Source organism: Crocuta crocuta, unplaced genomic scaffold (assembly GCF_008692635.1).
Source record: "Crocuta crocuta isolate KB4526 unplaced genomic scaffold, BGI_CrCroc_1.0 scaffold35, whole genome shotgun sequence".
NCBI classification, from domain to species: Eukaryota; Metazoa; Chordata; class Mammalia; order Carnivora; family Hyaenidae; genus Crocuta; species Crocuta crocuta.
This window is the reverse complement of record NW_027530625.1, coordinates 5,260,090-5,285,569: the sequence shown is the minus strand read 5'-3', so window position 1 is coordinate 5,285,569 and position 25,480 is coordinate 5,260,090. Positions and strand designations below refer to the sequence as shown.

The 25,480-nt window shown below is 58.2% G+C and overlaps 1 protein-coding gene and 1 non-coding gene across 4 annotated transcripts; both read right to left on the bottom strand.

Moving 5' to 3' along the window:
* Window positions 1-3,947: 3,947 nt before the first annotated feature.
* Window positions 3,948-14,349, bottom strand: CERCAM (cerebral endothelial cell adhesion molecule). Of its 3 annotated transcripts, none has more exons than XM_077768322.1 (14): window positions 14,206-14,271; window positions 13,787-13,918; window positions 12,445-12,555; window positions 12,154-12,271; window positions 10,787-10,921; window positions 10,502-10,706; window positions 8,909-9,028; window positions 8,525-8,601; window positions 8,314-8,420; window positions 7,405-7,537; window positions 5,748-5,875; window positions 5,397-5,600; window positions 4,764-5,016; window positions 3,948-4,449 (listed from the first exon to the last, which is right to left on the bottom strand). In XM_077768322.1, the coding sequence occupies exons 3-13, from the start codon at window positions 12,516-12,518 to the stop codon at window positions 4,764-4,766; spliced, it is 1,554 nt and encodes a 517-aa protein (XP_077624448.1). In that variant the 5' UTR covers window positions 12,519-12,555; window positions 13,787-13,918; window positions 14,206-14,271; the 3' UTR covers window positions 3,948-4,449. The 3 variants fall into 3 exon arrangements, with proteins under 3 accessions (XP_077624448.1, XP_077624449.1, XP_077624450.1); XM_077768323.1 differs by having other exon boundaries at window positions 13,787-13,818; window positions 14,206-14,222; XM_077768324.1 differs by lacking the exon at window positions 13,787-13,918 and having other exon boundaries at window positions 14,206-14,349.
* Window positions 14,350-22,210: 7,861 nt separating this feature from the next.
* On the bottom strand, window positions 22,211-22,425 carry LOC144235084 (small nucleolar RNA U3). The gene has a single exon (XR_013336138.1). It is a non-coding gene; the product is annotated as a small nucleolar RNA U3 (small nucleolar RNA).
* Window positions 22,426-25,480: the final 3,055 nt, after the last annotated feature.

The window sequence follows — 25,480 nt, the reverse complement described above, 5'->3', positions numbered from 1 at the left end:
CGCCCCGCCACCCCTGGCTGGGGCTCCTGTCTCTCCATTCTCCCAAGGGCCTAATTATCAGTTCTTTCCATCCAGGAGAGTCTCCTCCAGGGCCCTGATGCAACTGCCACAGTCCTGCCCTGGGGAGAAGGAATCTGTGCTCCCCAGTGGGTTTGGATTTTCCTTTCAAGTTATGGGTGGAGCCAGAAGAGAAAATTCTCCTAGGCCTTATCAAGGCTTGACTCCTCTTAGACCCTTCGGCCTGGACCTCACTGGCCCCGCCCCTGGGAGGTTGGAGGGCCTCTGGCCTCACTGAGCGTATTGATTCTGCAGCTGCCTAAACGAGTGGTTCTCAAAGTGTGGTCCCCACGCCAACAGCGTCAACACCACCACGGAACTTGGTAGAGACGCAAATCTTGGACCCCACCCTGGACATAGGGAATCAGAAACTCTCGGGATGCGGCTCAGCAACCTGTGTTTTAACAAGTTCTGCGGGTGACTCAGGTTTACTTTAAAGTTTGAGAACCACTTTTCAGACCATCAAGCTTGGAGGGCAAATCTAGTCATGCCTCTTCATTTTACAGAGGAGGAAACTGAAGGCTTTTAAAGTGAGGAGAGGGACCTGGCTCAAGTGGCAAAGGTGAAACTGGAAGTTAGATGATCTGTTTCCAGAGACACCCCCCCTCCCCCGCTCTGACTCTCTTCTGACTCAGGCAGACCTCCTAAGCCCATCCCGCCTGGACGGTTACCGTGAAGCCAGCAACCATCAGCGCACCATTCCCTCTGTGCCAGGGAGGGAGGGCCCTCACCTGCATGAGCTAATCAAGCCTCACGACATCCGGTTAGCTCGACACCAGTGTTCACCCCATTTTACAGAGCTGAAAACTGAGGCCAGAGAAAGCTCATTACATTTGTCCAAAGTCATAGGGCTAGAAAGGGCANCACCCCACCCCACCCCCACCCCCCACCGCAGGGGCCCATGCCATGGCCAGCGGGAGCACACTGAGGTTTGCAGAGACTGCCACCATCAGGGAGGGCTCTTCCCCAACACCTACAATTCAGCTGAGAAACCAGAAAGGAGAGATTAATCTTGAACAGGCAAAACAGTTGGCAAACAGCCAATGCTCCAAGGCTAACTGCCATTTACTCACAGGAAAGCCTCTTGTCTCTTGGTTTGCAAACAGTTGTACCAACCTTGGGGGGTGGGGCAGAGCAGTTTAGAAGCAGTCCACCAGGAGGGAGCAGAACCGGTTCCTGCCCCCTGGCCCTCATTCCTGCTTTCTCCCTCTCTCCTGCCTCCTCCAAGCAGCAGGTATGCCTCAGGGCAAAGCTTCCCAACATTTCACAGTGGGGCGCACAGAGAAAACCAAAATATTCATACAGCATCTGAGTAACGCAAAGGGTATTGGGAGGTATTTGGAAGCCTTGATGAGAATTTCATAACACATGCTTCATAATATGTTGGAATTAGGAACCATTATGTAGGAGCCCCTGGGTGGCTCAGCCGGTTAAGCGTCTGACTTCCACTCAGGTCATGGTCTCTTGGTTCGTGGGTTCAAGCCCCAAGTTGGGCTCTGCGCTGACAGTGAGGAGCCTGCTTTGGATCCTCTGCTCGCTCCCTGCTCCTGCCCAGCTTGCACCCTCTCTCTCAAAAATAAATAGACGTTGGAAGACAGAAAGAAAGAAAGACCATAATGTAACTTATTAGCGAAGGCATTAAAGCTCAGTTTCATATGAAACTTCCAAATAAAATGTTTATACTGGTTAAAAGCAGACACACGAGGCCACATAATGTATGATTCCACCCAAACGATGAAAAGGCACAAACATAGAGATAGGAATCAAACCCGTGGTTTCCAGGGGCTGGAGTAGGGAGGAGGGTACTGACCAGACGGGGGAATTAGTGGGGAGATGTATATATTCCACATCTCCATTGTCATGGTGGTGACAGGACTGCTTACATTTGTCAAAGATCATCAAAGTCAACTTTTTTAAAGTTTATTTATTTATTAAAAAATGTTTTTTAACATTCATTCATTTTTGAGAGACAGAGACAGAGTATGAGTGGGGGAGGGGCAGAGAGAGAGGGAGACACAGAATCTGAAGCCGGCTCCAGGCTCTGAGCTAGCTGTCAGCACAGAGCCCGACGCGGGGCTCGAACCCACGAACCATGAGATCATGACCTGAGCCAAAGTTGGACACTTAACCAACTGAGCCACCCAGGTGCCCCTATTTGTTTATTTTTGAGAGAGGGGACAGGAGGGGGAGAGAGACGGAGAAAATCCCAAGAAGGCTAAGCGCTGCCAGTGGGGAGTCCAACGCAGGGCTTAAGCCCACAAGCCCTTGAGATCATGACCGGAGCTGAAGTCAGACGCTTAACCGACTGAAGGCGCCCCTCATCAGCATCAATTTTACTGTGTGTCAATTTAGCGGGAGTTCCCAGAGCTGTCAGCTGCTCAGAATCACCTGGGATGGTTTTGTTCAGAAAGTCAAGCCTCACCCACAGCCGACAGAATCAGACGGAACCCGGTGGGGGGAACAGGGAGGGGGAGGAGTCAGTAATCTGCATCTTAACAAGCTTCCCAGGTAACCAGCGAGGGAGGGGCAAGGGTGTGTGTGTGTGTGTGTGTGTGTGTGTGTGTGTGTGTTCTCAGACCATACTTGAGGGAGGGGCAAGGGTGTGTGTGTGTGTGTGTGTTCTCAGACCATACTTGATGTCTCCTTTCTCGTTTTGCTCTATAGCACCTGCCACTCTCTAATATTTACTCGTTTAGTTTTGTCTACCTCCCTCCTAGAATGTCAGCTGCACCAGGTCCGAGATTTTTTGGTTACTTTTATTCACTGCTGTACCCCTAATGCCTAAACCTGGCCCATAAGAGGGGCTCTACAAATAATTGTTTTAATGAGCGAAGGGGACACCTGAAGCCTGGAGGGGAAAAGTGACTTGCTCAAGGTCATAGCCATCTGAAATCAATGCCTTTCACTCTTGGAACAAACAAAGCACCAATCCTATAGCTTTAATCCAAAGTCCTTCTCACAGACATGCCAGGTCCTGGGACCAGAGCCAGGCCAGCTGGACCTCATCCCCAGGGGAGGACCAAGGAATAGCCTGGGCTCAGGGGGTGCCTGTCCGACTCTGCCAGGACCCTGCTGCTTCCACAACCAAGTCAAGGAGCTGCCAGGGGAGAGAGGCTCCCCTGAAGAAGGAGGCCTAGGCATGCCAGTGCCACAGTCTTGTACTGGTGGAGGCCAAGGCAGCCATGGCCAAGGCAAGGAGCCACTCCTCGACCCCCTCCAGCTGGGGACAGTTGCTGGGGACAGTTGCTGGGTCCAGAAGGCTGACCCTATGGAGGGCGGGTGGAGAGGGAGGAAGGCCAGCGGTCCCCAAGCAGAAGGGCAGAAGAGGCGGAGCTGCTGTGGGCAGCCCAGCAGCACAAGGGGGTGATTCCAAGTGCCCCAGGCTCCTTTCCCCATTGCTGGCCCCACACCAGCAGAGGGCGACCCTGGCCCACAGGGTCCATGTTCTTGCTTACTTTCGCCCTCTGGCGGCCACACTGGTTAGGGCCAGAGGGGAGTCCCGGATCTCCACCTCTAGGTGGGCCGGTCGGGGTTGCACAAGTGAAGATTCAAGGGGACCAGGTCTGGGTGCCCCCTGACCATCAGGGTGAGGCTGGTGATGCCCATGATGGTCCCAGTGGGTGAGCATTCACTGTGGGCCGGGCCAGGCCATTCTGTACCCACCCAGCCATGACCCTTCTCTTCCATGTCCATTTCACCACCAGGCGACTGAGACCCAGAGAGGGATGGTATCCACGCAAGATCACCTAGCAAGGAGATGGCCATGCCCGGTCAGCCTGACGCCTCCTCCAGGCTGCCCTCCCCTCTCTGTTTCTCCAACTGCTTATCCACAAACTGGGAACCCTTTCCTCCCAGACCTCTGTGACACACAAAGAGGCTCATCCAGGAGATAAACATATAAAGTGCAAATATCAGCTGGCTTTTATTGAGAACCTACTATGTGCTAAGGGAAGCTACTATGTACTTCCCACTGGCTAGGGGAGAGGGCGGGCCCAGGCAGGTGAGACCCAGGTGTCGAGCGGGGAAGGGGCTGAGGTGGAGGTAGAAGATGGCAGAGGGGCCCCAGCAGCGGGTCTGCAGGGAGGGCAGGGCTCCTGGTGTCTGCCCAGCTTGGAACTGAAGGCTGATGAGCCCCCCTCCTTCCCTCCCCCCAGGGCCCTGAGTCAGGAGGGTGACAGGGCCTGGGAGCCCTGCCCTTTGGCCATGTGACCTTCAGGGAAGGGGGTCCCATCTGAGTGGTTTCTCTCCATGTAAGGTGGGGCCAGAGGGCAGAGCGGCCACGCCTCAGGTGACAGTCGGGTCTCTGTGGGGTCTGTGGGTCCTGGTGGCGGCCCCTGCCAGCGATCTCCAGGTCGGCCTCCTCCTGAGCTCCTCCGGAGTCATGGCCTGGACCTGGTGGGACAGAAGAGGCGAGGAGAGAGAAAGAGAGGGAACTGGAGTGGCATATCTAGAGGCAGAGGCAGGAAAAGACACAGAGGAGGTCTGAGAGACAGATAGGCCAAGAGAGAGAAAGCTGGAGGTGGACAGAGAAAAGCAGGGAGCCACAGACACACAGAGGCGGGGGCAGAGCCCTTGTGAGGGAGGGGGGAGGCAGGCTGAGAAGGGGAAAACAGAGACCCAGACACACTCAGCCCAGGAGGGGAGAGAACTCGGAGGCGCGCGCCCCGCCCCCGCCCGCAGGAGGCGCTTCCCAGCCCCGCCCTCACCTAGAGCTCATCCCGGGGGCGGGGGTGGAGGCTGTGCCCGCTGCTGCCGGCCAGGTCCACGCGGGGGCCACGCAGGGTCTTGTGAGAGCCACTCCAGCTGACGATGCGGCCGCTGTCGTCGTCCCAGGGCGAGGATGTCTCCGTGTCGCTGAGCCACCCCGCGTCCCCTGCGTAGTGGGTGGGGGCAGCGAGCAGCGGCCGCGCAGAGAAGGCGCGCAGGTCCCGCGGCCAGAAGTGCGCCTTGTACTGCTCACTGTGGGGCGAGGGGAAGGCTCAGGAGGCCTGGCGCGGGGCACCTCACCTGCGCGAAGCACCTCACTGCCCTCCCCCCTCAAGACCTCACGACCAACTCAGAGAAGCAGGGTTTCTATCATCTCCATTTCCCAGACGGGGGAAACCGAGGCTCGGCGCAGGGAAGTGGCTTGACTATAAACCACATGGGCAGCACAGAGTTTACACCTAAGTTGGTCTGACTCCAGAGCGAGGCTGGGCTACTCCATGGTGGCCTCGAAGAAGTGACTCAGCCTCACCAGCCCCCGTCTCCCCAGCTGCCCAGCAAGGGGACTTAAGACTTGCAGACGGGGGCTTCCGGGAGGAGAGGACCCTGCCCTGCCTGCCCCCCCCCGGACTCACTTGGGGTGCTGGTCAAACATGATGGGTAGGAACTCGTCCACGGGCAGCATTCGGCGCAGGGGCTGGGAGGCCAGCAGCTTGCGAGCACCCGCCAGGCTCAAGACATACGCCAGCGTCCAGTAGGAGTAGCCGGCCACCACCAGGTGCGGCACCCCCTCCACGGCTGCCTCTTCCTCCGGGTTCACCTGCTTCCGGCCCAGGTAGCTATGGGTGACATCGAGGGCCCCGGGAGTCACTGTGGGTCCTAGGGTGTCAGAGGACCCCTTCCCCAATCGCACCCCACAGGCCAGGCTCTCGCAGAGCCCCCGAGGCCGCCCCTCTTCCCGGCCCCTGGAGGCGCAGGCTGCCTACATCAGGTCCCACGGCAGTTCCTCTGCCTCCACCTCCTCCATCAGCCGCTCCAGTCGCCCCCTGAAGTTGCTCTCAAAGCGCACATCGTCCTCAAACACTAGGACCTGGGCCAGGCCCCTGGCAACCACCTGTGGTGCGGGGGAAGGGGACACAACACAGGGGATGGCTCTTTAGATTCAGGCTGTCCCCTTCCCTGCCTATGACAGACTCTTCCTGGCCTCGGTTATATGCCAAAGGCTCAGCCCTGGCCAGGTCACTCAGCTGCTCCAAAGCCCGCTGGGGCTCCCACCGCCTGAGGACTGAAATCCCAACATCTGGCTCTGGCATTCAAGGCCCTCCAGGCCCCCTCCCCCCAGGTCTAGCTCGCCAAGTAGAATCGTGATGGCCATGGTAACCTCTGCTGTATTCACAGAGCGCTGCCATAGCCCGGGGGCCACGAACTACTGCTCATCCGGGGACCCTCAAGAGGCAGGACGCACGATGTCCCTGTACTGTAATAAGGAGACGGAGACACGGGAAGGTATGAGCACTTGTCCGAGCACACAGCCCACAGCAGAACCGGGACCTGAACCTGCATCTATCGGACTCCAGGCTCAGCTCCTCACTGGGCCTTCTGAACTTCCCCAAAGGAAGACCCTAGACCCCACGATCCCTAAGAAAAAGTACTTTTTCTTTCTGGAAACATGAAAAAAACATGAAATCGGCACAGTAAACGGTGAAATGGAATTCATCCTTCAGTCTGTTCAGAGATAGTAGGAGACAAAGAGAACTATGAGCTCACATGCATATATTTTGGCTGCGGTAGAAAATAAAAACAAGAAGCCAGCCTGGGTGGTGCCTGGAGGGCGCGCCTGCCCCTTGCTGGGCCAGGCCCCTCGTCCCTCCTCAGGGACCAGGCAGCGACCTCTCACCCGCACCCATACCCGCAGCCCTAAGCCGAGGCCTCCTGGCCAAGTCCCAGGCCTTTCTTCTTCCCACTCCTGAACATACAGTTCTTCCTGCCTCAGGGCCTTTGCTCTACTGTTTACTTCTGCCCAGAACGCTCTTCTCACTGCCCTTCAATGCCACTTGACCCACCAGGCCAGGAATCCAGGCCAGTCCACACTCTGGGACAAGCCTGTACATCTACCCTCCATGGCAAGCTTGGTTTCTGTGCCCTCCTCTGGTCCCGGAGCCCCGAGAGAACCAGAAGGGCCTTTTATTGGTTTGTGTCTATATTCTCAGAGCAGAAGATCTCCTAGCACAGAGTACGTGCTCAACAGAGGCTACAGAATGAATAAGGCACAGGGATGAACACAGTTTAAAGCTACAGGCCAGGTCTTGGGGTGCCTGGGTGGCTCTGTCAGTTAAGCGTCTGACTTCGGCTCAGGTCATGATCTCACAGTTCGTGAGTTCGAGCCCCACATCGGGCTCCGTGCTGACAGCCCAGAGCCTGGAGTCTGCTTCAGATTCTGTGTGTCTCTCTCTGCCCCTCCCCACTCACACGTTAAAAAATATATAAAAACATGGGGCTCCTGGGTGGCTCAGTCGNAGTTGCTGGCCAGGTCTTTTTTAATATATTCATTCACCCATCGGTCCCTTGAAGGCTGAGCACAGAGCAGTGAATAGGGTGGCCCCGCTCTGCCTGTGGGGGTGTGGGCCAAAGGGGGTTCCTCACCTCCTCCCAGATGGAGTAGTGGCTGAGGAAGCAGCCCACCTCGCCCTTGGTCAGCGTGCGGCCCGAGTAGGGGTCCTGGTAGCCGGGGAGCAGGTCCACGCCGAGGCTCCTCATGATACTGCCGTTGAGTGTCCTGAGGGAAATGAGGGTCACGGGGTGAGGGGTGCCTGCCAGGGACCCATCCAGGGGCGCTGGCCTGTGCCTGTGGGGGGCAGTCACACTGGAGTTTAGTTTGAAGGAGGTGTCAGCCTTGTGACCGCTTCATGGGGCCTGAAGCTATCAGCGGATGTTCCCCAGAATCAATGGGGGGAACACAGTATCGGCCTCTTGGGCAGAAGCCCAGGGAAAAGATGGGACATCCCAGCGTCTGAAGGGCGGGGGGCATGAGTGGCAAACAGCAGTGGGCGAGTGCAGCCACGTGACCTCTGGTTTCCCAGGGCAACATGACGGGCCCGCTCCCACCCCCACCCATCAGGGACCCTTGGAAAAAAAATAAGCCTGATGATAATATCTGGAGTACTTACTATGTGTCAGGCCCTGCGCTAAATCCTCGCTGAGCCCTTGTAAATCCTAAGAGGGAGACACAATTGTCTGCCATTCACACGGCAGGGCTGAGGGGTGGCGGTCATGTGCCAGAGATCGCCCAGCTGGCACGCGGCAGAGCTGGAGCGCAAGCCCGGGGGCTCCAGATTCTGGGCCTTAACCACTCACTCTCCTGCCTCCGTAGGCTGAAGGAAGTCATCCTGTCCTATTTGGATTCTCCAAGACGCAATTACTCAGGCCCTGTTTGAGTACCTCCTGGAACAGCAAACTCCCTCCATCCATTTGTCTGCTCTTCCCATTCCTAGGGAGCTCCGAAGGACCACCCCCGCCCTCCGCCGCCCAGGGCCCCACCCCAGGGAGCCTCACCGGCCGTCCACAGCATCCACCACCCGCCCAGATATTTCCATCTCCCAGAGCGAGCTGAGCATGCGTTCACGGCGGTCGGGCCGGCGGGCCAGGCTGATGACAAACACCTGGAGGAGGCAGGGAAGGTGGGTGCAGGGTCGGGCATGGGTGCAGAGGGAGGGGCAGGCCCACCCGCCTCCTCACCCCAATCCTGTGGGCTGAGGGAACCTACCTCATCAAACCCCATCTTGCTGGGTCTCTTTGGTGGCCGGGACACGTGAGCGGAGGCCCACATAGGGGGCCCGTCCACTGCAGAGGAAAGCACCCCCAGTCGTGAAGAGCCAGCGGGGACCCTGGAGTCTCAGCCCCGCCCCCACCTCATTTTCGCCCCCTCGGCAGAACACCCAGCAAAAAGAGCCCTCGGAGATCACATTGTAGAGATGGGGACGCTGAGGCCCAGCGGGGGAAAGGACTTGCCCAGAGACAAGGAATGAGTTAGAGGTAAGGCTGCGACCCCGAGCCCACTGCCCGGCCGGGCTCAGGGCCTGGGAGAAGGGGCGCAGGGGGCGGTGGCGAGCAGCGGCAGCAGGCTAGGGCCCCGCCTCCCGGCCCTCACCTAGCGCCTCCGAGATCAGGTGGATGAAGTTGACTCTCTCATCCTCCAGCCCCTGGTGGGATTTCACGGGCACGTTCATGTACCCGTAACGGTGCTCGTTGCACACATGGACCGCGACTCCTGTGGAGAGAGGCCGAGTGGGTGCTGGAGTGGGGGGGGGGCAGGGCCCTCAGACCCCAAAGCACGTGTCCCCTCGGGGACTCAGTGTCCCAACCATGGGGCTGGAGGGAGAAAGGGCTTTACTCAAACAGTAGCTAAGGGGCCTTTCTGCTGAGATGGTTTGTTCATTCCACAGATGTGTCTAGGGCACCGGCCGGGTGCTGGGCGCTGGTGGTGAGCATCACGGGGAGGGAGAAGCAATCCCGTGCCCAGCAGGGAGCACCGAGCCTGGTCCAGAGCAGGGACTCAGTAGCTGGGTGCCTGGATGATACCGACGAAACCCGATTCACAAAATTCTTTCAAGCGGTTGCCCCTCGAAGCAGTGGTGGCCTTGAAAACTGAACACTTCGGCTTCTTCCCATCGATTCTCCACGGCTCTGTTTTTCTTTCGCTCACCTTTTGCACTCGGTAAGATCTCTTGGCTGGCCTGTCTGCAGCAGACTCCGCCAACACCTCTTGCACGAAAAAGCCAGCTACCACACTTTCCCCTCTGGAAACTCTTTGCACACCCCTTGCTCACACGCGGCATTTCTGGATTAGATGGCCACTTCTCATTCTCCCTGAATTAGTCTCTTCTCAAGATTCTCTTTCCAACACTGGTGTCTCTGTCTCACCCTCCTTTCTGACTCTTCCTCGGGACTGGATTTAGCCCAGCTCCGCCCAAACACTCTCCAGTAATTTCCAACTTAAAAATAACGCCAACACCAGAGTGTTCTTTTCAGTGTGTGAAATCAATCACTTGATCCTCTGATGGCTGCCCGATGTTTTCAGGTTAAAGACCAGAGGCTTGCAGGTCAGGTCCATATAGGCTGGCCCCTGCCTACCTTTCGTGCCTCCACCCGTACTGTGTCTCCCTCACTTATTGGGCTCCTGTCACCTGCCTTCTTACGTTCCCTGCTACCACAGGGCCTTTGAACTTGCTGGTCCCATTGCCTGAAATGCTCTTTCTTGCTCTTGTTGATGCTTTCCCATACCTTAGATCTCAGCCTCAAAGTTCATACTTTCCAGGAAGCCTTCCCTGACCAGATCGATTCTGGTCGAAGCTTCCTGAGCACCTAGAATCAGGACACATTCCTTCTGTCATGGCTGTGATTGAACATTAGTCTGTGAGATCCTTGGGCCGACTGGACCGGAGGTTCCAGGAGGGCAGAGACTGCCTGAGTTTACTCACCACTGTCTCCCCAGTGCCTGGCACATGGTAGGTGCTCCACAAACATCTGCCTAATGAAAGAATACGTGAAAGTGGCACGATGGGAAGCCAGAAGAAGGACATCTAGCCTACTGGGACAACAGGCTCAAGAAAGGCTACGACCTGGACAAACAAGAGTTTAACAGGACGAACTGGAGACTGGAGGAGGGTGTGCAAAGCAGAGGGAACAGCGTGTGCAAAGGCCTAGAGGCTTCCAGGAATGCTCACGGAGAACGGGTCCTCACCAGCTTCCTGGCAGGCATGGGCGAAGACGATGATATCATCGAAGGGCCAGGTATAGTTGGGGTGAGGGGGGTAGAAGGCGAGTTGGGCCGCCCCCTCGGCCCGCAAGGACACCAGGAAGGTGGAATGGACCATGGGGACACGGAAGCAGCCCCGGCGCTGGCGGTTCTTGGTGGGGAAGTAGTCGGCTGTACGGCGGTAGTAGCCCTGGGGAAAGGGGTTGCTCTGAGCTGTGACGGGGCCCCGCCGTGGCCCACAGACCCCAAGGCCTTCATCCCCAGCCTTACCTGGGGGGTGATCCCACACCAGAAATTGGAGTAGTAGGTCTGCGAGTCCAGCATTGGGGCCACCACGGGCAGCCCCTGCTCTATCAGAAGTCTCAGCGTCTGGTTGTTGGTCAGAATGTTGTCTGTATCTGCGAACTTTGGGGGGGCGGCCGTCTCAGGTCCCAGCCTTGTCTAGGCTGTACCCCCAGGGATTCACTGAGAGGGGCAGTCTCTAGATTGCCAACGACCCTGCGTGTCTCCTGGGGTCCAGTGGGTTCCGTTAGAAAGTTCTAACCTATAAACCAGTAGGTCTGTGTCTGGACCAAGGATCTAGTCTGGAGCACTGGCTCATGGATTGGGCCCAGAGATTAAACCTGAGTTGCTGATCTAAGAGCCTTATTTTAAAATTTTTAATGTTTATTTATATTTTTGAGAGAGATGGGGGCTCCTGGGTGGCCCAGTCGGTTACGCATCGGACTCTTTGTTTTGGCTCAGGTCACGATCTCACGGTTTTATGGGTTCAAGCCTCACATCAGGCTCTGGGCTGGCGGCATGGAGCCTGCTTGGGATTCTTGCTCTCCCTCTCTATCTGCCCCTCACCCACTCACACTATCTCTCTCTCCAAAATAAATCAATACATTTTTAATTTTTAATTTTTTTTTTCTGAGAGAGAGAGAGTGTGGGAGCAGGGGAGGGTCAGAGAGAGAGGGAGACACAGAATCTGAAGCAGGATCCAGGCTCCTAGCTAGCTGTCAGCACAGAGCCCAACGTGGGGCTCGAACCCACGAACCATGAGATCATGACCTGAGCTGAAGTCGGACGCTCAACTGACTGAGCCACCCAGGTGCCCCTAATAAATTTTTAAAATTATAGTTTTGAGTGAGAAAGAGCACGAGTGGGGGTGGGGGGACAGAGAGAGAGGGAAACATAGAATCCGAAGCAGGCTCCAGGCTCTGAGCTGTCAGCACAGAACCTGATGTGGGGCTAGAACACATGAGCAGTGAGATCATGACCTGAGCCGAAGTTGGAAGCTTAACCGACTGAGCCCCCCACACCCCCAATGAGAACTTTATTTTAGGTCTGACTTAGGGAATAGAACCAAAGACCTACTCTGAGTTCTAGTCCAGGGAACCAGGCTCGGTTTATACTCTGGGCTCTGGCCTAGGGATCTAGGCTCAGTATATACCCTGCAATCTGTCTCAGGGATCCAGACTTAGTAGCTAGTGTGAACTCAAACACGGGGATCCAAGCTCAGTATCTGGTCTGGGTTCTGAGCCAGGTTGCTAGCTAAAGGATCTGGCCTACATGCTGTCATGTCACAGCAAGATTTCTATCAGGGGCAGATACCACTGCCTGCGGGAAACTCCATCCTGGCCAGGCTTTCTTACCAGGATGTAGTCCGCCCCCCAGTCCCTGGCAAAGGTCAGGGCTTCCTGTTTCAACTCCATCAGAAACTGGTGCCTTTCTTTGGTCCAGTGCTTGGGACCCTCTTCATCTGGGTAGGACCTGAGAGGGTAAAGAGATGAGATGGTCCCATGGGGCAGGTGCATGTGGCCCTCCTCTCTGCAGAGCAGTGGACAGAGCCCTGGCCTGGAGGCTGTCCTTGGGGCCGTCCCTTTTCCTCTCTAGGTTACAGCCATTGCCCATCTTCCCAAGCACCTTTCCCCCCAGATCACCACCTGGGCTCCCCCTCAGGCCTCCAGACCACGGCCGCATAGTCGTCACCCACGGCGGCCAGCCACTCCTGCAGCATCCCTGTGGTGTTGTCCGTGTTGTGGTCTGTGGCACACCTGGGGACACAGAAGCAGGGTGAGGGGGCACAGCCACAGAAGAGCCAAACCCCGAGGCAACCTTGACCCCTGGAGCACCGACACCTGTGAGGCTAGACTCTTGGGTGCTACGGGGGAAGGAGGTGTGCTACAGAGCAAGGCAAGGGGCGCCTGGGTGGCTCAGTCGGATAAGCCTCCGACTTCAGCTCAGGTCACGATCTCACGGTTCATGGGTTCGAGCCCCGCGTCAGGCTGTGTGCTGACAGCTCGGAGCCTGGAGCCTGCTTCAGATTCTGTGTCTCCCTCTCTCTCTGACCCTCCCCTGCTCACACTGTCTCTCTCTCTCTCTCTCTCTCTCTCTCTCTCAGAAATAAATAAAACATTAAAAAAATTTTTTTAGAGTAAGGCAAGCAGCCAGGTCCCAGTCACAGGCCTGTGACCCACTGTGTGGCCTCAGGCAAGTCCCATCCGTCCCTGGGCTTCACTTTCCCCGTCTGTAACAACTATAAGCTGTCCTGCCTGGCTCACAGGCTGCGACAACAGGACACAAATGCATTTGAAAGGCAAAGTACCTCAGTTTTGAGGAACACACCGGCCACAAGTCCCTGATACCTTCCTTCCGTGCCGGGAGACCGCAGGTCAGTCCCTTCCCCTCTCAGGGCGGGACAGAAGGGCTGCTGTCTCCCCTGCCCGAAAGCTGTAACGAGGACCAAGCGCTACTCAAACACCCCTGAGAAGGGCTGACGGGACCGAGCTCCATCACCACGGAGCATAACCTCTGCGGGAGAGAGTCTGGAGACAGAGGAGGGCACCGACGGCTAAGCCACGAGCCCAGGTTTTAGGTGATCCTGCCCCTTTAAGCCAGTTCCCCAGAAGTGAGGACTAGCTTCGTGTCATGTCTTGGCGGGGTGGGAACTGACTAACTCCCAAACTGTGGTAATTGTGGGCGGCCTCCCCAGGCCACGGCTCCACCCCAAGCCCAACTTTGGTGTGTCCTGGGGGGCAGTTTGTCATTTCCCTCAGTTTATCCCCAACCTCAGCTGGCGACTCCTCCCTGTTCTGGCTTCCACAGACTGTGGCCTCTGATCCCAGTACCCTGTGGGGACGCCTGGGGGAGAGATTCTAGAGAAGGGGCTCTGCCCTCGGATGGCAAGACCCACGCCCTCCACGGAGAGGCTGGAGCCAGCCCAGGGAAGGATCAGGTCTGACCCCTCTGCAGAGCAGCGGGGAGCCAGACTGCCAGCCCCCTCACCTGCTCCCCAGGATCCCCGGTCCCGCTGATCTCTGCCACGTGGGGACCCAGGGAAGGCCAGCTGTTCCTGTCTGCTCCACTCCAGGTCAAGCCAATCACAGGGCTCAGGGGGCTGGAGTTTGGGCTCTGAAGCTAGGGCGAGAGAACCCAACTTAAACCCAGAGGAGGTCCCCACTGGAGGAGTAGGGGCCGGGGTGAGTGTTCCGGGGTCACCCTAAGTCCTTAGAGGTCAGTCCGCAGGGCCAAGGGGATAGGGGGTTCCGTCCCGGGGCTCAGGACTGCGGAGGGCCTGTCGGCCAGGGGAGGGGCCTGTCTGGGTGGTGTCTGGACGGAGCAGACGGGCCCATCTGGGTGGAAGCTGTCCGTGGGACCCGGGGGTTCACGCCCAGAGAGTGCCAGTGCCCGCCGGTCTCTCTCACCAGAGGGCCAGTCTGGCCCGCGGGTAGTCCAGCCGCTCCAGCGCGCCCAGGTAGTGGGGCAGTGAGTGCTCGGCATTGCGGGCCAGGATGGTGAGGACCACGGCGGGCAGTGGAGGCTCCGCGACTCCCGCAGCCGGCGGCCTCGGCCCCNACCCGCTACGCGCCGATTCTCAAGTGTCCTCTCCTCCGCCAGGGGCAGCGAAGGGCCAGGGCCCGGAGACCCGCCCCACGCGCGACCCAGCGCCCTCCCGGCTGGGCGCCGGCGGGGGGAAGGGAGCAGAGGGGAGGGTCCCGGGGGACGGCATCCGAGCCGCCCCGGTGCCCGAGAACGCTCCACTCCGAAGCCCGGAGCGTTCAGCCCCCGGAATCCCGGCTCCACTGAGCGTCCGACGCCCCTGAGTCCGGATTCCCTGGCCACCCATGCGACCCTCGGAAACCCAGTCNCGGCAGGGGCCCCAGCCGGGCTCCCCGGTTCCCGCCCCTCCTCCGCCCCACCCCCGGACGCCCTCTGGCGGGCCCACGCGGAACTTCTCAGACCTGCGCGGCGACTCCGGCTTGGGGGGCGGGGCGGGGGGCTGGGGTCCCCGGGACCCGGGCGCGCCATCCAGCTGCGTCCTGAGCGCGGCGTCTTGCACGCGGCGTCGTCCTCGCCTCCGCCGCCAGCGCCGGCGCTGCTCCGGCCCTTGAAGAGAGCAAAGCCCACTCTCAGGCTGAGTGTAGACCTAGGGGGCACCACAGAGCCCGCACCGTGACCCAGCCAGGTACAAAGCAGGAGGTATATATAGCCTCCCCTGGGGCAGAGTCGGGGGGGGGGGTTCCTGAGGCCCCCGCTGAGATGGGAAGGGGGCTCCAGCTTCTCTTAGGAGAGGGCAGGAAAGGGAGGGGCCCAAAGGCACCAGCGGTGGGTTCCAGCTCAGTATCACTTTCCCTGAGCCTCTGGACCTCCTCTGGGTGGGTTTGCAAGGATTCCTTGAGGCACTGAACACACTCCAGGCTTCTCTCGGCATGGAGCCTGGCCCCCGGAAGAGCTGCCGGGGCTGAAAGACAGGACTGGAGAAGCAGCCAAGCTCCCCTTCCATTCACCTCCCACTCACCGTGAAGGCCTACTTTCCTATGGCCCCTTTGGGTCTCACTTCGGCCTCCTCCCAGGGTCAGGGAAGAGGGCTAAGCCCCTGCGCACTCTCTGCTGGGGGAGGGGGGGGACCAGCAAGGGATGGACTTGCCTGAAGATGGGGCAGCCTGTGGGGGCATGAACCCAGGAGGCCGGGTCTGCAGCCCCGATCCGAAGCTTCCACCAGACTCCCAGTCAAATCTTCTAGGGGGCTAGTGGCCCTGTAATGAAAGGTCTGAGGCCCCGTGGAAGAGTCCCTTCCCTCGCATGGTAGCCTCTGGCCAGAAGGCACTCCCAGCGCCAGAATGGGGGTTCGCTTTCTAAAGGGAAGCAGCGTGCCCCACCTCTCCCATCCTGGAGCCCTCCCAGAGCCTCTGCCCATCCTATTGGTCACAGGGGTTTCCAAATTCCTCTCTGGCCTCAACTCCTCCTCCTCCTCCCCCTCTGAATGCACTGACCCCTCCCATTGTCCCCTTCCTCTCTCCGCAGTCCATCCAGTGATCCAGCTGTCACAGCCTCGCTTGCCTGTGGGTTTCCCCTCACCCCTGCCTGGGAAAAACCCCTCCAACCATCTTGCTTTTTGGCATGTTGGGGCTACTGCAGACAGGACCTCCACTCCCCTCTGCACTGTGACCAGGCCCAACGGTCCGTTTCCCCTGTGCCCCTGTCCCCTCTCCTCAGTGGCACTTCACAGCCTCTGCTCCAGCGAGGCTCTCCCGGCTACTTTTTGGAGAAAAAGAGAAGCCCTCCCCTGGGAGCTCTCATTTCCAGCCTCCAAACTGTCCCCTGCCCCCAAGCCTGCCTCAGCTCTCGCTGCCTGGCACCGCGGGAGGGATGCCCCCTCCGCAGGATGGAACGGCCCCTAAGCTCCAAATGCCCTTGTGCTTCCTGGAATCATCAGCCCCCCCTCTGTTCCGGGTGCTTCCTCTGACTTGAATCTCCCCCAGTTTAAAATAGGAAAACTCCAAGCTGTTTGCCGGCCCCCAGCTGCAGCCTTCTCTCTCTCTCTCTCTCCCTCTCTCTCTCCCTCTAAACCTCTTGAACTAGGATCTGTGCTTTGCTCCAAGGCTTCCTTCCTCATCTCCGTTCAGCCAAACTGCTCCTGCCAAGACCAGAGTCCTGCCGGCCACTCCCCACAAAGGATATTATCTCCTCAACCAAGAAGAGGGTTCTCTTTAGCAGCTGACCATGCGGGCCACTCTGTCTTTCTGGAAAACTGACCTGTGTCTCCACTACCCATTTGGACCCAGATTCCGTGTGTGTGTGTGTGTGTGTGTGTTTTAAGTTAAACTCTACACCCAGGGGTGGGGCTCAACCTTACAACCCTGAGATCAAGAGTCACATGCTCTGCCTACTGAGCCAGGCAGGTGCCCCAAGATTCCATCCGCTCACAACAGAACCCCACCCTTTCCCCCCAACCTGCTCCCCCTCCGGCGACCTCCTCAATCTAGAGAATGGTACCTCCTCCGCCACCTGGTCCCCTCAAGCTGGAGAGCTGGGTGTCACTGATGACAGAGGTGTCCCTCTTTCAACCTCCTCCATCACCTCATCCTGGCAGGACCACCACCTCAATGTCCCCGGCACTTNCGCGCTGGGCTCCTGTCCTGCTCACCTGGCCCACAGCATCTCCCAGGGACCTGCCCCCCTACACTGTCTGCCTAGAAACCATTCCGCCCTCAGCCACTCTTTCTAAATTTCCGGGGTTAACACGCTTCAGGGACTGCGCATTGCCCACAGTATAGGGCTCAAACCCCTCACGGAGCAGTGAGACCCTGCATGGCCTGTGTGACACGTCTCTAACTCCTCTGACCTCTCCTCTCCCCTAATCGCCTGCTCCAGCCAATTTGGANTTACCCCGACATGGCATCCTAAGTAATCCCATTCATTCAGCAAGTACTTATGGAGCGCATACTATGTGCAGGTAGAAGTATAGGTTTTGGGGCACATAAGACGATCTCTGCTTCTAGGGTGCTCACATCCTGGTTGAGGGCACAGACAGGAAACAAACTAATAAACTGATAGATATTTTCAAAGGACAGTAATGCTATGAACAAAATAAAACCAGAGGGATGGGGCGCCTGGATGGCTCAGTCGGTTAAGCATCCGACTTCAGCTCAGGTCATGATCTCACGGTTCGCGGGTTCGAGCCCCGCGTATGGCTCTGTGCTGACAGCCAGCTCAGAGCCTGGAGCCTGCTTCGGATTCTGTGTCTCCCTCTCTCTCTCTGACACTCCCCTGCTCACACGCACGCTCTCTCTCAAAAATAAATAAACATTAAAAATTAAAAAAAAAAAAAAGGAAGACACTGGAGAGGGTAAGCAGAGAAGTAACCAAAGATCCTCTGGCTGCCACGTGGAGGGTGGGCCACGGGGGCAAGGATGGAAGCAGGAGCTGGCATTCAGGGAGAGAGGACAGTGGGCAGAGTGCAGACGCAGTGTGGTGGCCGAGCCCCCAGCCTTGTGGGATTACATGTGGGAGACAGAGCGAGGGATCTGGGTGACCTGAGGGTTGCAGCCAGACTGGCTGGCAGGCTAGTTACTGAACGGGGAAGACCTGAGATGAAGCTGGTGGAGTGTGACTCGAGGTCTGTCTGGACCTTATTTTGAGCTGCCTTTTAGACTCCCAGGTGGGAAGGCCACATGCCAGGCCCTCCTGGCTGTGAGTTCTGAGGCAGGGACCCTTCTACCTCCTTTACCATTTTATCCCCAGCCCTAGAGCAGGGCTGGCCGGACCCAGGGTGGGCTCTCAGTAGCAAAATGATGGGTCACCGACTGAGATGGGCTGATCATGCACCTGTACTTCCACCTCCACTAATTTTTTTTGCCCCCAAATATAATAATAGGACATACTCCATAGAGGTAATAGTGGGCCAGAGTCACGGAAATGCTGAAGCAGTGGTTGTCGGAGCATAGTCCCTGGACCAGCCGGCATCAGCCTCACTTGGAAATTGTTAGAAATGCAAATTCCGGCCCCTCCCCACACCTGTTGAGTCAGAAACTGTGCGAGCGGAGGTTAAACCCACAAGACTGCCAGGCAGTCTCCATGCAGGCTCAACTTTGAAGCTGCGCTTCTATGTGGCCTATGGCCTCATTCCCGGGGCCGTATAGACTATATGCCTGGGGAAAAAGGACGGTTTGGGCCCTTCTGGCCGAATCGGTTCAGACCACCCTGGGGCCGACACCTAACTGGGCTCTGGGCTACGCCGACCCCACCTGGACTCTCAGTCTTCACGCCCATCCCTCAGACACTGTGGTTCCGGGCATAGCCGGGTGGTGGCGCCAGCGCCTTAGGCTTCGGTCTGGCTTTGGGAGCTAGAGACCTCGGAAGAATTGTCCCCCTCCCCTGCGCCTTCTTCCCTGCTGGGAGCCTCTGCTTCAAGGCCTGTCCGCTGGCAAAGGCCTTGCAGGATGGCCTTCATCTGGGAGAGGGGCTGGCACACCCAAGGCAGGGGCCAGCCCCCTCTTCCCGCAGGTTAGGAAGGTGGGTTAGAGAAGCCCCCTTGGTCAGAAAGAAACTAGGGGTGTCTGGCCTGTGGCCTTGGGGGTCAGAAGCCCAGGCAGGTGGCTCTGGTCCAGTGGACTCTGGTTATACCCACGTTAACCCTCTGCCTACCCTGCCCAACCTCATGTGAGGTCTCAGGTGCTTCTTCCCTGCCATTGGGTGGGTGCAGCCAGGAGGAACCCCAGATCCCAGACAGAGCCCCAAAGTTGGGCATCCTCATAGCCTGGCAGCCAAGCAAGCTGGGAACAGGGGCCCACAGCAGAGAGGCTGCTTGGATGGAGCTCTTACCAGCTGCCAGCTTCACGTCTCCTGGGTTGGGGGCTCTCTGGGCCCCTGTCCTGCTTTGCGGCCAAGGGAGCCCAGCATCCTGGCCAGAGGAGGGGCCCCTGCCCTGCTTCTGGTCCTGGGTGCAGCTCGGTAGATAGGAGTCCAGGAGACCCACCTGTGCTCCTTCCTGGCTCCGGTTCCAAGCCCCATTCCAAGAAGACCCAGGGCTGAGCTGAGTGCAGGCTCGACCCCCATCGGCTCCCCTGGCCCTCATCTTTCCTCTTTGAGGGGAGCCCGAGACCCCCTTGCCCAGCTGGAGTCACTCTGCCCATTCTACATAGACCTAGCATACCTTGGCCTCTGCTCCAGGAGTCTGCCCACACCCTCTCCTCTCCAGGGGTCCCACCCAACGCCCACACCCACTCCGGAGAACCACCCTCTCCCTCTTGGCCATGCCCTCCTCTCCCAGGACCCCAGATGGGGAGCTATCCTCCTCTGAGGCTCTGCCTCCGTCCTCAGGAAGCTGGGGCTAGGCCAGCTGTTTTCCCCGGGCAGCCAGCTGTTTTGCCCATCAGGAAGGAGCCCTGGCTCCTCCGCGAAAATCATTGCTGTGGCTGGGGCTGCAGCGTGGCAGCCCCGCTGGGCCAGGGCCTGGGAGCTGTTAACTCCTCTGGGCCCAGCCAGCTCTTTTCTGCGTCCGCGACCCCAGCCCCCACCCCGTGGGAGTAGCCTGTGCCAGACTTCCAGAGACCCCCCAGAAGACCAAGCGTTGCTTTCCCCACCCCTCAACAGCTGCTAACCTGACATCCCCTCCCCTCAACGGAGCCTTGTCCTCAGGTGACCCCAGGTAAGGGGAAGTTTCAAAGGGACAAAGGTTAGCCCCATTCACAACAATAATAGTAGTAGTAATAATAATAATAATAGCTATCGTTAACTGCTATGTGCCAGGCCCTGTGTTAAGTGCTTTAAATGCATTATCTAACTTAATTTTCTTAAAAAAAAATTTGTTTAATGTTTTATTTATTTCTAAGAGAGAGAGAGAGAGACAGCGTGAGCAGGGGAGGGTCAGAGAGAGAGGGAGACAGACTCTAAAACAGGCTCCAGGCTCTGAGCTGGCAGTCAGCACAGAGCCCGATGCGGGGCTCGAACCCACGAACCGCAAGATCATGACCTAAGCGAAAGTCGGTCGCTTAACCGGCTAAGCCACCCAGGCGCCCCTATCTAATTTAATTCTCACCACAGTCCTGTGAAGTCAGGAATGTTTTCAGTTTACAGATGAGGAAACTGAGGCATGGCAAGTCTAAGTTGCTTGCCCACGCCCAAGCGGAATTGAAGTTTGAAACTGGGCTGCCTCCCCTCTCTCCCCAGCCCTGGCGCTGTTGCTGTTGAAGTTTCCCTGAGCGCCTTGCCCGCCCCCACCCCCACCCCCACTTTCTTTTCCTGGTGGTCTGAGTATCTGGTAGAGCCATCTGTGAAATGGGACCATTAACAGGTAGCGCCATCTGTGAAATGGGGTCACTAACGGGTGGCGTCAACGCCGGCTCCCGGAGCCATGCCAGGCTCTGTGCTCAATACCTTCCAAGTATTCATTAGCAGATCATTCCTCTGGGTGGCTGCGGGTCAGCCTGGGCTAGAATCCCGGCTTTGCTGTTCCTGGCAGCCTGGCTTTGGGCAAGTGACTTTACATCTCAGTGTCAACTGTCCAAAGCTGCAAAATGGATGTAAGAACAATACTCTGAGTCTTTGATTTTGTTGTGCAAAGGACGGTGATAATGCAGGTGAGGTGGTTAGCCCAGCACCCAACACGGAGAGGGGTGGGAAATATCACCCCTTACTGTTGTGACTACTAACACGATCTGGAAGGATCTGGAAGGATCTGAGTGGCCCACCTAGCACCGTGCACCCCCGCACCCAGCAGGGAGCTGGCACATAAGAAGGCTCTGAACCCAGGTCTGCCAGAGAGACGCAACTTGCCCAAGATCCCAATTACTGGGGTTGAGCTGTGGGCCTCCCGCACTTAACTCCTGCACCCCCGTGGCCTTCGCTCCTGTGGCCCGAACCTGGTCTGGTGGGAGGGGGAGAAGGGACAAGGGGACGGGGACAATCCCGGAGCTGAGACGGCCCAGAAGGTGACTGGGCCACGGCTGGGTGGGATCTCAGGGTCTGGGAACGACCCCTCAGGATGCAGTGACCCGTGCTCGCTCCCTTTGTCCTCTCCCCCTGCCCACCATGGGTCAGCTCCCTGGTCCCAGCCTAGACATCTGGAACTGGGGCAGACAAAGGACCGCGAGGAGGGACAATAACCTTCTGTCCATTTTCAGATGCCGGGCCGGGCCTGGCCAGGGCTGGGGGCCGGAGCCCCGGCGAGGCGGTGCCAGGCCCCCCGCGGGCAGCGGACAATGTTGGCAGTGATGGAGAGGAGGCATTTCAAAGCGTTTTGTTCCTGCTGACCCCCTCCCCTCCACATCTCGCCCCAGCTCGGGGTGAGGCCCCAGCCCCACCCCCAGCCACCCAGGCCCCTGCTCCTGGCGGCTTGGGGACCGGCCACATTCTTGACCTCAGGGGAAAAGTTTAGACTCTTTGCGCCCTGGGCAACAATAACAGTGTCACAGAACTGATTTAGGGGGAGCACTTACCATCACAAAGCAGCAGACAAAGAGCCAGGGCTGAGAACGCGCCGGGCTTCTGTGCCTACTCCTCTAAGCACTGCTACTTCTCTGCGGGGCTCTGCCTGGGCCGGACTGGGTGCCAGGGCGCTGGACCCCGGGGCTCCCCGGAGGAGGGCTTGAGCTGGGGAGGGAGCGAAGGAGAAGTGATGGGGATTCCACTGTGGATCGAGGGGCCTGCGAGCTGCTTCTTGCTCTGCCACCAATTTGCCAGGTTACCCTCAGCAAGTCCTTCCCCGCTCTGCGCCTCAGTTTCCCCCTCTGTAACGAGGAGGCTAAACTCTAAGGCCCGAAGCATGAGGCTCTGATCTGGGAGCAGATGGATTTCCATGATGATGGTGGCGAGAATGAAGTGTTCACCCCTTCATTCTGGGCATTTCGCAGTCGGCGCCAGGCGCTGTGATCGCTAACCCCTCTCCGGGATCTCATCCTTCATTATTATTTTTTTTTAATGACAGAGACCACTCAGTGCCATCCCCTCTCTCCTGCTCTCCCGAAGGAAGAGAAAGACAATTATCGATGGCAAGTGGCAGATGCAGAAGCAACACCAAAGGCTGGTTTCCCATTGAGGAGGGAAGGCTGCCTCCTGCCTGTCTTGTGTTCTGGGGTTCTAGACATTCAGAGAAACTGCAATTGTCAGTGGCAGAGGATAGAAATGACCCCTGAAAACAGCATTTCTAATCCTCTTTGAGCGCTTGATCCTCAGCAACCTCACAAAACAGGTGCATCATTAACTCTGGCTTACGGCGGAGAGCTGATGCTCAGAGAAGCCGAGGCACTTGTCCAGGGCCACCCAGCTTGGAGTCTGTGGAGCTGAGACCCCGGGCAGGGCTGGCTCTCTTCTGATTACACTGCAGTGGGAAGAAGAGAGGCAATGAGGCAGCTGGTCCCCGGGGAGTTCTGGGTGGGAGGGCCTCTCCTCCCCGGCCAGAAGGCTATGAATAAATAAATGTCTGATTGCCCCCAGGGGAAACTCCACCCTTGGAGCAGGTGCTTTTAAAAAAACGAGATTGATTCTGGTCTGTGAACAGAGGATGGCCTGGGCAGACACGCAGATGCAGGGGACTGGACGAAATGACCTCTAGTGGAGACCTCCTAGGAATTAGGAGCAGGATAGAACATTTAAGGGCCCCTGGCTCCAAAGCCAGGTTGTGGGTTCGAATCCCCACTCTGATGTTTCCTGGTAGTGTGTTCATGGACAGGTGACTTCAACATTCTGTCCTCAGTTTTCCAACCTGTAAAAGCGAACTCACCTTGTAGGAGAGTGGTGACCATTCAGTGAGGTACATAGAAGGCCATTCAGTGAGGTACATAGAAGGCCTTAGAACAGCGCCTGACTCAGTGAGGGCTGCCCGTGTCTATCCGGCAAGATCCCGGCAGCCAAGTCCCATAGCCAGGGCACCTCAAGGTGGGCACTGCTAGGGCCCTGTGGCAGTCAGTCAGCCGTTGACCTTGCTTTCCAGGGAGTGGTTGGATTTTGATTACAGCACGAGGGACTGTGGTTAGACACTTCGAGCAAAGGGGATCTGTTCTCGGGATCCCTAAGGCAAAGAGATCAACCATGGCATCCCAGGGGCGGTCAGAGGAGACTGTGGCAGGGGTGGCCCAGCCCTGGGCACGGTGCCCAGCCTGGGAGAGGACAGGAAGGGAAGGAGGCCCTGGCAGGTGCTGTCCACAGTCTGCTCCTCTTCACCCCCGAAATCCAGAGGGACCAAACTGTACTTGGAAAGCAAAGGAGAGGTGGCCAAGCGCAGCATCCGGGGTACCACCAGCACTGTCCTCGGTGCGGTAAGGGAGCCTGGTGGGCTTGAGTCCCAGCTCTGCCAACCTGTGTCACCCAGGCTGAGTTGCTGCCCCTCTCTGAGCTCGTTCCAGAGTCTTTTAGAATCCAAAGTGTTCAAAGGAGACCATCACTGGAGCCTCTGTGATTCCGTAAGTCTAATCAAAAGGCTGGCTTGGAGGCCAGAGCCCTCCTCCCCGGTCTCCAGCCCCTCCTCTCTCTCCTCATCTTCAGATTTCGCCTCCAGCCTCTTCGACCATCCTTCCCCGCAGCTCCCCTCACCCAAGTACCAGTGACACACGCATCACACACAGAGGGTGAGACAGCCTAGCGGAAAATGTCACAGATTCCCCGGGGGGGGTGGGGGATGGTCCCAGCCTCCCCCTCACTCCCGTTCTGGCCGTGGAGCCAGAGGAGAACTCACCTGGGCAGAGCATCTTGGGGTCCCCTCGGCCCCGGAGGCAGATGGCGCTGCTGGGGCCGTCTCTGGCACAAGGTGCCTTCCCCACCCAGTTCCTGCTGCTGCGAAGGGCTGGTCAAGCAGGCCTTCAGGTGCCAGCCCGCCCTGCCCCAGCACAGATTTTCCTGGCTTCTGCCGGACAGGAAGGGCACTGGCTGGGGGCTGGGCAGTGGGGCAGGGAAAGATTCAGATGAAGGTGTCTCGTAGAGGGCTTGTCCACAGCCCCCTAACCCACTTCCTTTCTGGATGCTGTGCGCCAGGGGTCCAGGAAGCCATGGGCTCTCAGGAGCAGGGGAGGGCTGATCCGGAGAGGCTGAGATGAACCCAGGCCCCTGCCCCATCCTATCCCCAACCCTCCCCCCGCCCCAAACAGGCCAGCAGGGCCCAGGCTGAGGTGTTTGCTTTTCCTGTCTCTACACTGACTCCATTCAGAGCAGACTTTCTCCACCCCAGGCCAGCAGCCAGCAAGCCTGGACACCAGGGAGAGAGATTACCACCCCCACCCTCCTTCCTTTGCAACCCCCCAAATACCGTCTTCACTTCAGGGAAACGACAGCTTCCTAGTTTTCGAAGGGGGGCACTGCAGAAGTAGGGGGGATGGGGAAGAGAGGGCCCACCCCAAAGGAGAAGAGGAACAGAGCACTATGGAAGGGACTGGTAGAAGAACAGGGCTCCCAATGGAGGAGGCCTCAGGCAGAGGTGGGGCGGGAGCGGCACAATCCTGGGAGCTAAGGGGGACTGGCCCAGGACGCAGGAAGAGCCTTTACAGGCTGAGCCAGAGCCTCAGGCCCAGCTCCGTGCCACCAAGACCCTTAAGCCCTGAGGCCGACCCTGAGGCTGGGAGCTCCAGACTCCCACCTGAAACCCTTGCCAGGCTGTGACCTGGTCTGGGGCCAGGGGAAGGAGGAGGGTGAAAAGTTTCCCCAAGTCAGAAGGCCACGGGGGAGGCATCTCAGGGGGTCCTGCTCTTTGCTCTCTCTGACTGTCACGTTGGTACATAAAGAGGGTAGAAAGGTCAGCTGTGGCCTTTCAGGTCTGTGGGAAAAACTCTGCCCACTTCCCTAATGCATATTTATTGGTGTGAGCCGCTGGGGTGGGAGGAAGCCCCCACCCCGCCCACCTCCCGGCCGGCCAGGTTAGCACTAAAACGGGCTCCATGTCACCGAAATCCTACTCTTTGTCTCCAGATTGGCTCCAGAGTCCTCCCCCTTCCCTCCTCCCCTTGGCTCCCCCCACCCCCCTTTGGGGTTGCCAAGCAACTGTGGAAGGGTAGCTGAGATATTTTCTTTATTACAAGCAAAAGCAAGACAGCATCATGGCCCCAGGAGGGGAGCAGGGTGGGGGCTGGGGAGAGGGCGTCCTGTGCTCTGGGGGGACCTCACTACCTTGGTGCGCTCTGGGCTTGGGCAGTGGGGAGACTCAGAGCCCCAGAGAAAGTGGAGGGTGGAAGGGGGTGGTGGCAGTGATGGGGGTGGGTGGGTGCAGAGAGG